The sequence below is a fragment of the Charadrius vociferus genome, unplaced genomic scaffold (assembly GCF_000708025.1).
Source record: "Charadrius vociferus isolate BGI_N301 unplaced genomic scaffold, ASM70802v2 scaffold110, whole genome shotgun sequence".
Lineage (NCBI taxonomy): Eukaryota > Metazoa > Chordata > Aves > Charadriiformes > Charadriidae > Charadrius > Charadrius vociferus.
The window spans coordinates 2,301,887-2,317,373 of record NW_009646761.1 but is presented as its reverse complement, the minus strand read 5'-3'; the positions used below and the strand labels follow the sequence as shown (position 1 = coordinate 2,317,373).

Below are 15,487 nucleotides of genomic sequence, written 5' to 3'. Positions count from 1 at the left end.
GTTCTATTTTTTCTTCTTTCAAAATGTGTACTACAAAAAAAATCAGTTATATTTGGGTTTTTTTTTTTTTTTCTTTCTGGACAGACTTTAGTATTGAGCATTGCTGATTAACTTCCCACAAGTGTAGGAATTGTATAAATAAATGAAGCAGGGAGAAAGACTTTTTTTTTTTAATTTTTTTTTTTTTGAGACAAAGGCAAATTACTTATCAGTAGTTAGTCTTCCAGAATGCATATTCTTGCCATTCATATGTTTTTCTTGAGGTTCTTACATCTTTAAATGGAAAGAAATTTGTAGAGGCAGGTCTGTCTACAGTTCAGCATAAAAGTCTCTTCAAAAGCAAAGGAACATATATGTATCACCTAACAGTAGAATTTGTTTTTAAAGTAGCTCATCTAAGCAGAAAGGGCATGCCTGATTTCTACAATGTGGGTATCTGTGTATAATTAACTTGATTAGTAATCACTGTTAGGTAACCTTTCCTCTTACTCCTCCTTCTGGGGGAAAAATATCGTACAAGGAAGGGCATAAAAATAAACAAAGGTGAAGAGGCTTAATTTGGTATACTTCTCATGTGTAATGTGTGTTTTAGTGACCTGTCTCTACATGAAACATTTTTTGTCTCTGTTCCAAGATCCTTTTTCTGTTGCAGGAATTAATAAGGCATTTTAAAACATTTTAGTTTATTATCAGTTTAAATCAGCCTTCAGCCAAAATATGTTTGTTTTCTTTTCAGAACCAACAGAGCAGCACTTTAGGAGGTTCTGTAGTTCGATATGACAAACTTGACCAAGCAGAGATCAAAAGTCTGCTCATGTGTTTCCTTCATATTTTAAGAAGTATGTCAGAAGGTAGGTAATTCCACTTATTTTTCATAAATTCGAAATCATGTTTTGGATTTACACCTGTGGTTTTAATAGCTTTTCAAAATCAGCAGAGTATTTTAGGTGGTAGGTACCATGTTGTGCTTTGTTTTATAGGTATGTGTAATTGCTCAAATTAAACTCTGACTGAAACTTTGTAAGCATTAAATACTCATTATTCCTTCAAAGTGTCAGCCTAACTGAAGGACTTGGTAAGAAAGCAAGTACTTGTGTGTGATTGTACAGTCTGGTTTGGAAAATGGAGGTTAAGAATAGTTTGTTGATCAGTAGAAGAGTCTTTGCTAGTCCATTCCTCCATTCTGCGAAACTTCCTGTATGACAGGGAACCAAATGATTTGACTGCTGTGTGTATTTCAATTTCTGGAATGGGGATATTAGTGCTTCTTCATTCTCCAGGGATGTTTGTGAGATGATCCAGTGAATTTTTGACAGTGTCATATTATCCTGGAGAAGGTTGTGGGAGTATAGACATACTGCATGAAGAGCAGATCTTAATTTTTTACTGGGATCATACAACTCAGAATCATCCCTATCCTTGATCAACATTTTAAAATGAGGGCAAGTCCCTTTTGGTAAAAACATGGAATTTTTCAGTTTGTGCTAAACATATTAAAAGTAGTTAATTTATTTTCTGTGCCTATTTTCATCTTAATTGCTAAAAATCAAGTTTATGTAGTATTTGAACTCTAATTTATTACACCACCTAATCAAGAATGAGAATCAAAAGGTTAATAAGTATTAAATATGCAGTCACACCATTAGATTTTCATGTAATTACATAAATATTATTTTATGTATTTTAATTACAAAGAATAAAAAAACCCGCAAAAATATTTTTTTTTACCATTTTACTCTTAGAAATTCTGACTAATTTTTATATATTTCAAGGAAATTCAAGTTAAAATTTACATAAGCACAGTGGAGATTTTTTGATCTCAATTCTTCTGGAAATTGACAAGTGTCAAATAAACTTTGCCATGCCTCTCTGTAATAATTTTGAATTTGTTAGCTAATTTTGAACATTTTTGGCAAAAAAAAGACCAAGCCTTGGCTATGTAATTACAAGCTTTGTAGAATATATATAGCCATTTTTGAAATCTATGCAAATAAAGAAAATCTGAAACCTTTGCTGAAAAACATCCATAGTAAAGCATTGTAAATTAAAAAAGAAGAAATCATAAATTTGCATTTTAAAAAACGATGAGACCAGTTTATAGAGAAGCAGTTTATAGGATCAGCAGTCCAAAGTTTTCTGAAGTCTTGGATTTTTAGAACACTGTATTCGCTACTGAGTATACAATTAAAACTATTTAAAATATGAAATTGTATAGGACTATTATGGATTAATTAAAAGCCAATTGTAGAAATTCATTTGGAGAACTGGTATGTGCATTTGTATAATCAGCTTCAAGGAAAACTTTAAATAGTAATAGTTACCTACCCCACAAGCCATTTTTAGATTCTCTGACTCATTATTTGAAAACTAAGAACTGATGTTAACTCTTCTACTTAATATTTTTGTGTGTTTGCTGCCTTTTGTCTTGTTTTTAATGTTTTTCATTTTCCTAGACGCATTGTTTACATATTGGAACAAGGCTACAAAATCTGAACTCATGGACTTTTTCACGATTACAGAGTAAGATTTTTGTTGAGCTTGTCATAAAACCATACATTTTGCTATGCTGTTAAAAACATGAGCGTGGATAAAGTGTGTATATACATTTTTATTTATTTGTTTGAAAAAATAATCTCATCTTGATCTCTTTATAAGTGCTTAACTTGATGTGCACAACTGCATGGGTCTCCAATTCCATGATAGTTTCTGGAATTAGGCTGTACAGAATTGATCTCAGGAAGTTTCTAAACAACGAGTGGTCCTCAGAATATTGCTGTGCTCATCGAAAAGGAACAAATTGTCTTGTTACCTGTCTGCATTAAAATGCAACTTGTAACGTGAACTGCTGAAATTATATGGTTGCATATCAAAATTCATTGAATTGCATAACTTCAGAAGCAAAGGGATGTGAACCGTCCTCCTAGCATTCCTCTTGGGTCTTCGGCCATTCTGTAAGGGAAAAGATATAGGATGCATCCAGTATTTGTTATCAATGGCTACACTCCATCCCTATGCACGCTTGGTGTGTTTGTTCACGAAAACTGACTGATGCATTAATGAAAAGTGAGGAAGGCGCTCTTTGCTTGAAGCAGTGTGCCACAGACGCCATTCTGCTTGCCTGGCTTGTTTCACTGGACTGCGTTCCTTTGTTTCTGTAGTAGAGGCTCAATCAATGCAATATCAGTTGTTAATTGTGTTATGGGATGTGCTGCTGAAGGTCTCTTTTAGGAATATATTGTAGATAGTGTTTTAACTCATCGTTTGAGTACATCTGGTATGATAACTGATTGTACCAGAGACAGAACTGAACAAGTAAATAAGCCTTCTTAGTAGAGTCTCTGAAGTATGTGGTGTAAACTGTACAGAATCGGTGGTGAACAGTATTTTGCCATTAGATACTTCTTATTTAAGGGCTGGATAGGATTGGTTTGTGATCAAATCAGTAATCTCAAATTACTATTTATCAAAGTTTTCCACCACAATAGCGGTATAGAATACAGAATAAAATTTCCATCTCATTAGTGCAGGGGATGATATCACAGTTCCTTAAACTAAAGCAGGAACAAGGCTCATAAAGGTCTGCCTCTTCAAACTCTAGGAATATTTTGCCAATGCAAATAATGTTTGGTTTGGTGATGATTTTTATTAATACAGGTCATTACAGTAGTTTCTCATTACCTCAGTAAGACAGTGTTTCTGTTAGGTAGGTATTCGCTATGCAAAGAACTCTTTCTGAGAAACTCAGAATCTAAAAAAGACAAGAAGACATCAGAAGGGGGAATTGAGGTTAGTTTGCAAATAGAGTGACGAGTTTGGAGGAGGCAAACACCATTCTGACTCCACAGTTTGGAGACAGCTAATCTACTTAAGGTCTGAGGACAAAATGGAGCTGAGTTGGAGAGACTGTTTGCCCGTCTTTTCCCTCATTCCCAACTGGCACATGGAAAAGAAACCCTGAAAACTGCCTTTCAGTTTGGATTTACACTTTAAAAAAGAACTTGTAGAATATTCTTACCCACGGGACAAAGGAAGTTGCATTAAGGGTTCAGAATTATTAGGATAATTACTTACAGTGGGAAAAGAGTCATTATTACAGCCTCCATTCGCACCATTTTTCTTGATTTGAAAGCATGACTTCTAGTTTATTAGTCATCAGTGTTGTGTACTTACCAGTTGTGAAGACAAGCAGAGGCACCTGCCAAATTAGGTTGTACGTTCAACTTTCTTGCTAGATCTGAACCTACTGGTATTACGATTCTGTAAAATAAAGCATCATCTTAAAGTATAGATTTTTTTTTTTAATGAAAAAATATTCTTGGAGATTTGCATTTATCATCTTGTTATTGTAAAAGCAGATTCCCTTTAGAAAATAGTTCTGTCAGAAACTCTGTTGTTGACCTGGACTCTGGAGACCTTAAAAAAAAAACAAAACAAAACAAAAAAAACCCAAACCAAAACCAAATAAACAAACAAAACACGCAACCAAAAAAAAAACCAACTGACCCAAAACCAACAAAACAAAAAACCTCAAGCTGTAACAGAGAGAGTTTAGGCCAAGTAGGAAAAAAAGCAAAATGTATTGCCTTTATTTTGAACCCTTACATGCATTTTGCAAAGTGTGTGTATGTAATGTCTGGTTATCTCTTTACTTCCATCTTTCGTGTTACTTGTCCTGGACTGCTGTTCATTTGTAAATACATGTAACTGTGGACCTCATTTCACATGATGAAATTTTGCCTATGATAGTTGAGGCTAAGCATTTCTTCTTTATAAATATTAAAAAAATCTATACAAGATGAAGCACTTGAACTTACTTTTTACAGTTTTCTAAGGTGTTTGGTTGTTTTTCACTGTTTGGCCCTTCTACCGTGTCACTGTTAGACTCACACTAGCTGTTTTGATTCAGAGTGTTGAGATAGGTGTGCTCTGGAGGCAGCCTTACATGCCTTTTGCTGTTAATCCCAATTTGCCCAAAACAACAACCATCTGTGACCGATTTCAGAAGAGCCATGTTTACCTTTTCTTGGCTTAGCAACTGGAAAGGAATTTTAAGGGTGGGAGAAATAAAGACCTTTTATGATGTGAGAGTTTAAAGTTAAACAAAATAATAGTTGAATAATTCCAATGTAAATAAATCTAGAAGAGATTGTTTTAAGTGTTGCTTCTCTGACTTATGTGTTCTCTGCAGAGTATGCTTACATCAGTTCCAGTACATGGGAAAACGATACATAGCCAGGTACTGTGTGGAATTTAAATTTCACTGTCTTGTTCACTAAGAATAATAGTGTGTACAGTATGCCTTGAATCTCTATTACAAATAAATTGCACAAGTGTTATTGTGAAAGGATACGTAACGGTTTGAAGTAAGTAACTGGTTACTATATTAACAAATCAGTATCCTGTCTGAAAGTCTGGTATCTGTTTAAGAAAGATGTGTGTGTGTTGTGTTTATTATCAATTACTTTAAAATCTACCCCTTAAATGCTATCTTACAGCATTGTTTTCTTGGAAATAATGTCTTTGGGGAAGAAATTTTATGATTCAATTGTTTTGTTTATTCACTTGGCCACAGAACCACATTTATTGAAATGTTTTAGAAATTTTATATATAGTGTTTTTACTGAAAGGTGAGTAGTGAACATTCCAACGCTGCTGTGTTCCAATGTGAGATCTGAAGTACCGTTAGATACCTGTACGTTCCCATTGGAGGGTGTTTAGGAGAAAATCTGTCGGAGTCAGAAACACGTACTAAATTATTTGAATATCTTTGCAGTAATGTGGATTTTGATGCAAAGTAGTTTTTTAATAGAGTAACTTGTTTAGGCCTTACACTGTGGTCGACAAAGTAACGTTGTTATAATTAAACTTGTGGGGTTGAAATACTGGCCCTCTTCTACTCAGTGAGAAAGTTGTTGCTGACTTTGGGTGGTAAAGCATTCTGACTAAAATGTTAGCTTTTTTGGTTTTGATCTAGATTTTAATGGTATGTGAATCTTTGTCTACAAACAACAAACTTGACTATCTCCATGGAGATTTTTCAGAAAAACCACTCATCTCTGTTCACATAACCTAAAAAAAAAAAAAATCAAAGGCCAAAATAAATTTAGCTTTCTCAAGGTTTTGATTGTAAAATTTGTGTTTAAATGTACTTCAAACTCTGGATTTACAGGATTCTAATTTTCAGGCTTTTTGTAAAAAATTCTTCAAACTAATTTGTTTGACTAGTTTGTAGAGAAGACTACCATACTTCCTTTTTGTTTACTGATCACCTAGTCTGCCTACTGCATGTTAACGCTAAAAATGTTAAGCTATAGAAATCATCTGGTGTTCTGCGGAGATACTGAATTTTCCCAGTAAATGAGGCTTTCTGCTCTTTCACATTGTCATTACACTGAAGTATATCACAATCAATGCGCGAACTCTGAAAATACACAAATGACAGAGAATGAAAGGGAACAGGGAATTCTGTAATTCAAGCACTGGTTTTCATTTTTCATCAGCTCTGGTGGTGGTACACAATAGGAAGTTAGCCTGTACTGATTGCTAACACAGATCACTTTTCTGTTTTCTTCACTTGATTGCTGCAAGTTTAACAAAGTATATGGCTCTTCTCCCTTCCTGCTTGGGTAAGATATACATGATAATACCTCAGTTAATTCCCGCTCTCCTGTTGCATGTATGCTTTCTAATTTTACCACCGTGTGTCTTTCTAACTTTTTTCTAAATTTTTTTTAATCAAAATAGAGGATTTGGTTTTGCATTCTGAATATTTTCAGAATATTTATGTTTTGAAATATTTATGTTTTCAAAAGCTCTGAAGTAAATTTAGCACTTCAAGAGCGACTGCTTGTGTGCTTTTGCTTTCATGCTTTGAGGTTTTAAGAAAGAGTTTGCTGTGATGCTTTTTTTTAAGCTACCTATTTTTGTTTTATAAATAAAACAGCAAATAGGTTACATTATAATTCTTTCTATAAAACTTCTTGTGCTTAACTAACACTTCCTGTCTTGCTGCAGTTTGACATGTCTAACTTTTGCTTCTATCCCATTTCACCCATCTTGCAGGAACCAGGAGGGGTTGGGATCCATAGTTCATGATCGAAAATCTCAGACATTGCCTGTTTCCCGTAACAGAACAGGAATGATGCATGCCAGATTGCAGCAGCTGAGCAGCCTGGATAACTCTCTCACTTTTAACCACAGTAAGTCTCATGACATGATAACATTCGTCATCCTCAACCAGTACCACAACACCAGAGACAGGACCCAGAGCCACACCAGTGCATTTCAATGACTTTTATTGTTCTAGGTCAAACAAATAACTGGAATCAGTCGATGGTCTGTTCCCTGCTTTATGATAGAACAATCAATGCTGGCTGATGCCATAACATGGAGCATGGTTAACTACAGCATATTTTAACATTGTATTTCAATTGTTTTAAATTACATGCACTTCAACTTTGTGCTGCATATAGTTACAAAATTTACTTTTTTTTTTTTTTTTTCTATTTGCTTTATTAAACTTCGGGGTTTTTCCCCACTTGGTCTTATAAATGAGTAGCCTAAAAGTGAAATATGCACTCTGACCATATCTCCATGTTTTGACATCCCCTATGGAGAAATAAATTTCTTAGAATTTCTACAGAGATTGTGAAGCCCATGATTTGGTTTGTCTGGAAGTGAAAAAGCGTCCAATAATGAAGTGATTTTTCTGTTTTCAGTGTGAGAAAGATATCAAGTATTCTTGGAATTTCTGTAGACAATGGTAAGATTTAATCAGGTTGAAGTCAGCTTGTGTAAGACTGCTGTATTGAAAACTAAATCTGCTTGTGGCCTATCTTTTTAAACATGCTGCTCTTAAATTGCAAAATATAATGTATAAAAAGTATTCTGAAGCACTATTTTTCAATTTTCAGCTTCAAAAACCAATGAAACTGGTTGACTAATCCAGTAAAATACAACACTGGTATAGAAAATAATTGTGTGCAGGAAAGCAATTATTTGAATTAACTGTATGTTCACTCTGTTCATCCTTTTATTTCCCAAAGCATATCTAACTGTCCTTTAAAATCTTTTAGCTCGTTATCTCTAATGCAAAGCAACAGTTAGCATAATTGCACAAGACTTACCACATAGTCTAGTGGAAAACTGGAAAAAAAAATCTATGAAACCTCTCTATTTATAAATGTGTTCTCATGCCTTTTTAAATATAAGAAATGCAATTCTTTGATTTTAAGTGTCAGAAAATTATATAGCTGTGCCAATTACTTTTTTTTTCTTGTAATCAGTCTGCTACTACTTTATCATAATAATTTCTAGAAGTTTTTTGATATAAAAAAGAAAGCTTTTACACTATGTGACTACACGTTCAGTAAGGTAAAACACTTTGTAGATAAAGACTGATTTTTATTTTTTTTTAAATCTCTGAGAAATAAATAACATGGGTGTTTCTGGACCCTGTAAAAAGATATTTAATACTTCTAGAATTTGGCAAAGTTTACTGATTTTTAGGAAACGGTGAGCTGAAAGATTTTAATAAATGCATGCTTATATAAAAAAAACCTTTCTGTTCTTTTCCATCTGAAGGAAATTATGAAGGAAGGTATCTCATTCAGATAACTTTGCATAAAGTGATAATAGTTTTGGGGGTTTTTTTTTTAAGTTGGGCATTGAAAGAATATCAGGATATTACAGCTTGTATTGACCAAGGTTTTGCAAAGTGAAAATACATTGCTCTAAAAGCCGTGTCAAATGTGAAATTGATTTTCATATCTTTGGTCTTGTTGTTGTCTTTTGTTTAGTTGTCAGTCTGCCTGTATTGTGTATCCAAAGTAGGTTTCGGAACTTGAATAAATTTTGTAGGTATCATGTATGGGATATATACATGAGGGATGTATCTGGTGGAAATAGTTGCTTTACTTGTTTCTAAAATCATGATTCTTTGACAAGATAGTTATCTATAAATGTAAAGTATAAACTTAGTTTCTTCCTTTCTAATCATTTAGGCAAGGAATAGAACTGAAGTGAGATGTCACATCTCTGAGGAATTTCAGTATAGTTTTCTGCTTAAGTATGAAAGAAATTAGGCCCTTTGTTCATTTCTAAAGCATCTCAATACAACTACAAGAACTTAGATTTATGTGTGTATAGTTGGCACTGGAGGAGAGGAGGATGCTCAGTAGAATACTGACATGCAAACACACTGAAATACAGGAGATATACCCCGATCTGTAACAGCAGTGTATGATCATTGTCGAGCTCGTAGTCATTACAGATCATCCCATTTTCGGTTTTCTTAGGTGGTTTTAAATCCAGTTACTCTGCAGTAGTGTGAATGTATGGATGCATGTTCATGTGCATGTCCAGGCAGGTGTCCATATTATGTGTGGTAATTGTAGTTCCATAGTTTCTTTTTAAGTTACATGTGAAAAATAGACTCCAGTATGTTAGTTAGACATGATGAATACAATATTAGCTTCTCTAAAATAATGGCAGATAGAAACAAGCATAGGTTTTAGCATGGATATGGAAAAGGCACTGCTAATTCAGTCTTTTAACTCAACCTAATTGAGTTTTCCTTTAAGTTTACATCCTACACAAAAGTTCTGTCTCTAGTAATAATGTGGAGTAATCAGTCAATGACCCATTTACTTGTTTGTTCTAAATTACTTATGTGAAGAACAAAATTTGAACTGTCTGGAAACTTGTCCAGTGACTACAGTTTTTACTTAGTATTTATAATAAACCTTGCACTGTTCTTAACTGAAAGAGCAAACAGATTATTTATTTAAAGAATATTTCCCCTGTCCTCAATGCAGTTCTCAAAATAGTCATCATCTCTTGGTATCTTCAGCATTACCAAAACCACAGGCTAATTTAAGGATTTCTGGTGATTGCTATGAAAAAAGATTTTTCTTTGCATTTTTTTAAGGAAAAGAACGCTTTTACTAAAAGAAGAATATTTGGCAAATGGCTCTTGGGTTAAAACTTGATTCCAAATGCCAGTTGTTCCTTTCCGTCATTACAGAGGTGAAGGTTTTAGTTGGATTGAAACCAGAAAGAAAATACTTGGGAGGAGGAAGAGGTAGAGACAGAGAGAATGCAAAAGATGGTAGGAAAGAGATGTATACTTCCTAGCATAAAGATTGTTTAAATCCAAAGAAGCTGGTCATTATGGGTATGGGTGTGTACTTCAGCCAGGGAAGCAAGAAGATGCAGATAGAAGCGGCCGAGTGTCGTTATAAAAGAATATGCCATTTCTTCTGTCTTTTCTTGGTCCCAACAACTTTGTCATGCTTGTTATTGATTTAGTGATGCTAAGTTGACTGTAAATCTAACATATAAACATGATCCAGACCAAATTTTTATAAAGCAACCTGGGTACATTTGTCAATCTGGTTCCTAAACATCAATGTTAGGGAATGTAAACAACATGTTATAACCAGTGCTGAAGCAGGATATTTTTTTTAAAATTATTTAAATACAGTATGGGGCTAGAGGCCATAAATTATTTTGATTAAATATGGACTTATTGCATGGTGTTGCTACAGAGCAGAATTAATTACTTGGGTCTTCAGCTGCATGTAAGTACATGATTGTATTCCTCCAACTCTTAGTGTTTTGTATTTTTATAATGGTTGACTTGTGATTGACTTTGAGATCATTATAACATTGCTGAATTACCAATACATATTTTCAGCTGTAACTCCATCCTACTGCAGTACTTATTTTAAGAATATATGTGTATATATACAACTGTGTACATATATATATACACATGTGTATACATATATACACATATATATGAAACATCAAACATTTATTGATTTAACTGCTATTTAATACTTCTGTTGTTGACATTCGTACTTGATATATTTTATGATCTTGTGCTAATTATGTTAGAATAATTGTATGCACATATTTGAAAAATATTTAAATGCATATGAATTATTTTTCTGTATTGAATACTAACTTCTGTCAGGCTTTTTACTTGTTAATCTTTTCCTAGTTCAGCAAGTCTTTTGGAAATAAGAAACGTTTAAATGAGTATATCCAGAACTTATACTTCATTTGGAATTTCTGTAGGCTATGGACATTCAGATGCAGATGTTCTTCACCAGTCTTTACTTGAAGCAAATATTGCCACTGAAGTTTGCCTTACAATTCTGGATACTCTGTCATTATTCACAATGGCTTTTAAGGTTTGTTCTTGACTTGGTGTTATCAACTCCCATAATTATATTTTAGAAAAATATTTTTCAAAAATATTTTAAAATTATATGTATATTTTATAGTCTAGTAATATAGTATTGTATTTTTATCATTTCCAGCATTGTATATCTTTATTGTGTTATGTACAAGCTGATAACCTCTCACAGCAAAATGCTTTGGCTTCAGTTGTACGTTGCACGCAGACTCCTTACTGATCAGTACTAATTTATGGGAAAAGCTCCTTCCTCATCCTAACTTTCTAAAAATGTTTCTAGAAACTTTAGTGTCTTCTTAATATAAGGCTGTGCAGCCATTCAGCATGACCTGGACAGGCTGGAGAGTTGGGCAGAGAGAAACCTTATGAAATTCTACAAAGGCAAGTGTAGGGTACTGCATCTGGGGAGGAATAACCCCACACATCAGTACAGGTTGGGGGCTGACCTCCTGCAGAGCAGCTCTGTGGAAAGGGACCCGGGAGTCCTGGTGGACAACAGGATGACCATGAGCCAGCAATGTGCCCTTGTGACCTTGTGGGTCTTTTTAGTCTGGAGAAAAGAAGACTGAGGGGGAATCTTATTAATGCTTATAAATATTTAAAGGAAGGGTGCCAGGGGGATGGGAGCAGTCTTTTTTCAGTGGTGCCCAGTGATAGGACAAGAGGTAACAGGCACAAGCTTGAATATACGAAGTTCCATCTAAACATGAGGAGGAACTTCTTTACTTTGAGGATGGCAGAGCACTGGCACAGGCTGCCCAGAGTGGAGCCCTGTGGTGGAGTCTCCCACTCTGGAGACATTCAAAACCTGCCTGGACACCATCCTGTGCAACCTGCTGTAGGTGACCCTGCTCTGGCAGGGGGGGTTAGACCAGATGAATCCCCAGAGGTCCCTTTCGACCCCTATCATTCTGTGAAAATCATAATTCATAATTGGACACTACCAGACTTTTATATTGAACTTGGCTTCTTCCTACATTAAGTCACTCACTAATTAACAGGAATTTGTGTGTGTTCCTTTTCTGTAACTTTATTTCAGTTAGTCCACTAATAAGACTTCTTTTTAGTTGTATCAGTTACTGTAGCTCTCCTGTGGAATCTTTTTATAGCATGTCCACTTACATACCCCTCCTGTTTGGTTTTTTGAGCTTTTCCAAACATTAAGGGTGAACCTATGAAAAGGAGAGATGACAGCTCTAGCTAGTTTCTCCCCTAATTAGAGCAGTGTATCCAGATCCTTGCTTGAAGATTCAAATTCAGTGTCTTATCTTTAATCTAGTTATGAAAACATGAGGTTATTTATAATGAGATTCCTTTTATTAGTAAAGTAATTAGATAGAATTTAGAACCAGTTTTGTCCACGGACTGTCCTGACAGAATTGAAAATGGAAATACCTAGTTTTAAAGATTTAAAGAAGAATGAACACTAATCTTTTCGTTATCGGCTGCCCATCATGCTTGGAAAGACAGTCCTTCAAGGTTAGGTGTATATAGTATGTTGAGAAAGTAGGTAAGAGTGTATCAGAATAGTTTACAAGATCCAAACAAAAGAGGCAGGAGAATTAAGAGCTTCTATTCAATCAACTGCACTAAAATACATAGACTCATAGAATGGTTTGGGTTGGAAGGGACCTTGAAAGATCATCAAGTCCGACCCCGCTACCACGGGAGGGGACATCTTCAACTAGATCGGGTTGCTCAAAGCCCTGTCCAACCTGACCTTGAAAGCTTGCAATGATGGGTCATCCACAGGTTCTCTGGGCAACCTAATCCAGTGTCTCACCACCCTCACAGTCAAGAATTTCACATGGGCCCACTTCTCGTGCCGTGGATGGCATGCTACAGGGAAGCCTCTGGCAAGTCAGCTGTACCACTCAGCTTGGTATTGTCTGCAAACTTGCTGAGAGTGCACTTGATCCCACTGTCTATGTCATTAATAAAAATATTAAATAGTACTGGTCTCAGTATGGACCCCTGAGGGACACCACTTGTTACTGGCTTCCCCTTCATCATTGAGCCATTGAGTGTAACTCTTTGGACGCAGCCATACAGACAATTCCTTATCCTTCTAACGGTCCCTTCATCAAACCCATATGTTTCTAATTTGGTGGCAAGAATGTTGTGGGGAACAATATCAAAGGCCTTACAGAAGTCCAGATAGACCACATCCATAGGCCTTCCTTGTCCACCGATGCAGTCACTCCATCATAAAGGCCACTAGATTAGTAATACCAATTTGCTGCTTCTGGGAAGAATTAGCATGAAAGCCAGACAACTTTTTTCCTCAAGGTCATCTTTCACTAGTGAGGATCCAGATCTCTGTTATCTATCTCTCTCTGCTAGCTATCTCTATCTATCTATCTACAGCAGGGAAATCACAAGTTATGTCTGTTTCTTGGTAGAATTTTAACTGATCCTGTGTGAATTCCTACTACTCTAGGTGGTTTTAATGAACTACCTACCTCTGATGTTTGGACATCTGAAGAAAGGTTATTGTATCAATTTCCCTATAAAGATAGGGGTTTGTAAGACAATGTTTCATGATTTTTCTATAAATCTGGAAGGAGTAAGCCTTACCATCTTTTAGAACTTGCAGTTAGATGTTTAGGTTTGGGTCATCTACAGAGATTTGTATACTGTTCCAAGATGACCAAATAGTCTGACTGGCTTATATCCAACCATTTATGTCTAGCTTCATCTGAAATGGCCTGCCTGTGGCTTCACTGCCTGACATTTGGAGATCTTTGGTCTCCTGCAAGTATTTGTATCTATTCATCCACAAAGCTTGAAACCACACTGAGTTCATCTGGTCTGCAAGTCACATTGTCAGAAATGCTTTTAATGGGAGGACTGTATCCTTCAATTTTTTCGTATCGAGAACACCCAAAATGCCTAGGGCTATGCTGAAATTCTTTAGCCTGAAGAATTTCTTCTGTGTCTCTATGAATACAAAAAGAGACATCTGCAGTTAGATGTCTCTTTCATGCTTGAGAGAGCTTAAGGCATGCTCCAAGACTCCAGGTCTGCATTGGGCCTCAAGAATCTTTTGTTACACAATTGTTAAAATAGATTCTTTGAGTTAATATTACCTTAAAACTTACTTGAGATAGTATTGGAACTGCCTTGCAGCATACCGTTTGGATGCCTGTATATAGTGATGAGAAGGAAGAGTGGAGTGTGCAGAGGGGAGTTGCAGAAGGTGCAAGACTTGGTATTATCATGTTGGAGGGCCCGTGGAGTCAGAAGGAGCAATACTTAACATGGTCCTCTCAGTTCTGGACTCCCTGGACTGGATTAAGCAGTCCCTGAATTGATTATCCTGTTACGGTGTTTTGTAAAGGGAGAGACCTCATGGTTTTGTCCTAGAGTCCCATAGAAACCTAGGGCATATGCTCAGTGGACAAAGGGAGAAAACGGGTCCCCAAAGCAAAACGGAACCAATGTGAACTGTTGAAAGTAGATGTACAGCCAGAACCTGTGCTAGAGAAATTGATGGAGACTAGATTTTTTAAAAAAGTTTGGATGGAAGGCAGCTGTTGGTGATGCAGAAATGAAGAGTAACCCTGTGTATTGCATGCTTCAGAATGAGTTCTGGAATATTGATGCAGGCTAAACTCTGAAAAGTAACTATTATCTTCGTCCTTAAGAGCCCTTTCAATTTCAGTTCTAGGACAGTAATGAAAGATGGCGAGCGGGTGGGGGTTTGGTTTTAGGGAGTTTTTTTTGAGAGCATTGTAGTAGGAGGTCCTGCAATGAGAAAATTCCACTGTCTGAGCTGCTAAAGCCACTGTAACCAAACTGTATTAATACTTTGAGTGTGCCTCTCAAAGAACTATTAATAGTAATGGATTTAATTATCAGCTGTTAAAAACAATTGTGTTCTGTAAGTGTATTCAGAAGCCAACACTTTCTTTATAAGCAAGATTAATGAAATGTTAGAAATATCTAATTAAAATGCAGTTTGTATTATTAAACATCTTGGTAATACTATGCAGATGGTTGTTTGTTTGTTTGGTTTTAATTTGCTGCTTTTAGATGATCTGTGTATGTTCTTAGAATAGTAGAAATGTATCACTGTACAATACTCCTAAATTCTCACTATCAATTTAAAGAATCAACTACTGACTGATCATGGGCATAATCCACTGATGAAGAAAGTATTTGATGTGTACCTCTGCTTCCTTCAAAAGAATCAGTCTGAAACAGCATTGAAAAATGTCTTCATAGCTTTAAGGGCACTTATTTTCAAGGTAAGTAGTTTAAAAATAATTAATCTTCAAGTAC

General features: G+C 35.5%; 1 protein-coding gene across 2 annotated transcripts in view; it reads left to right on the top strand.

The window, feature by feature from the left end:
- DOCK9 (dedicator of cytokinesis 9) overlaps positions 1 to 15,487 on the top strand; it is a 105,138-nt gene that overhangs the window by 67,902 nt on the left and 21,749 nt on the right. For both annotated transcript variants that reach the window (XM_009891816.1, XM_009891807.1), the window contains exons 35-40: positions 737 to 851; positions 2,454 to 2,520; positions 5,189 to 5,236; positions 7,063 to 7,199; positions 11,083 to 11,198; positions 15,316 to 15,453. In XM_009891816.1, coding sequence (XP_009890118.1) covers positions 737 to 851; positions 2,454 to 2,520; positions 5,189 to 5,236; positions 7,063 to 7,199; positions 11,083 to 11,198; positions 15,316 to 15,453 — 621 coding nt within the window. The remainder of the gene's footprint in view (positions 1 to 736; positions 852 to 2,453; positions 2,521 to 5,188; positions 5,237 to 7,062; positions 7,200 to 11,082; positions 11,199 to 15,315; positions 15,454 to 15,487) is intronic.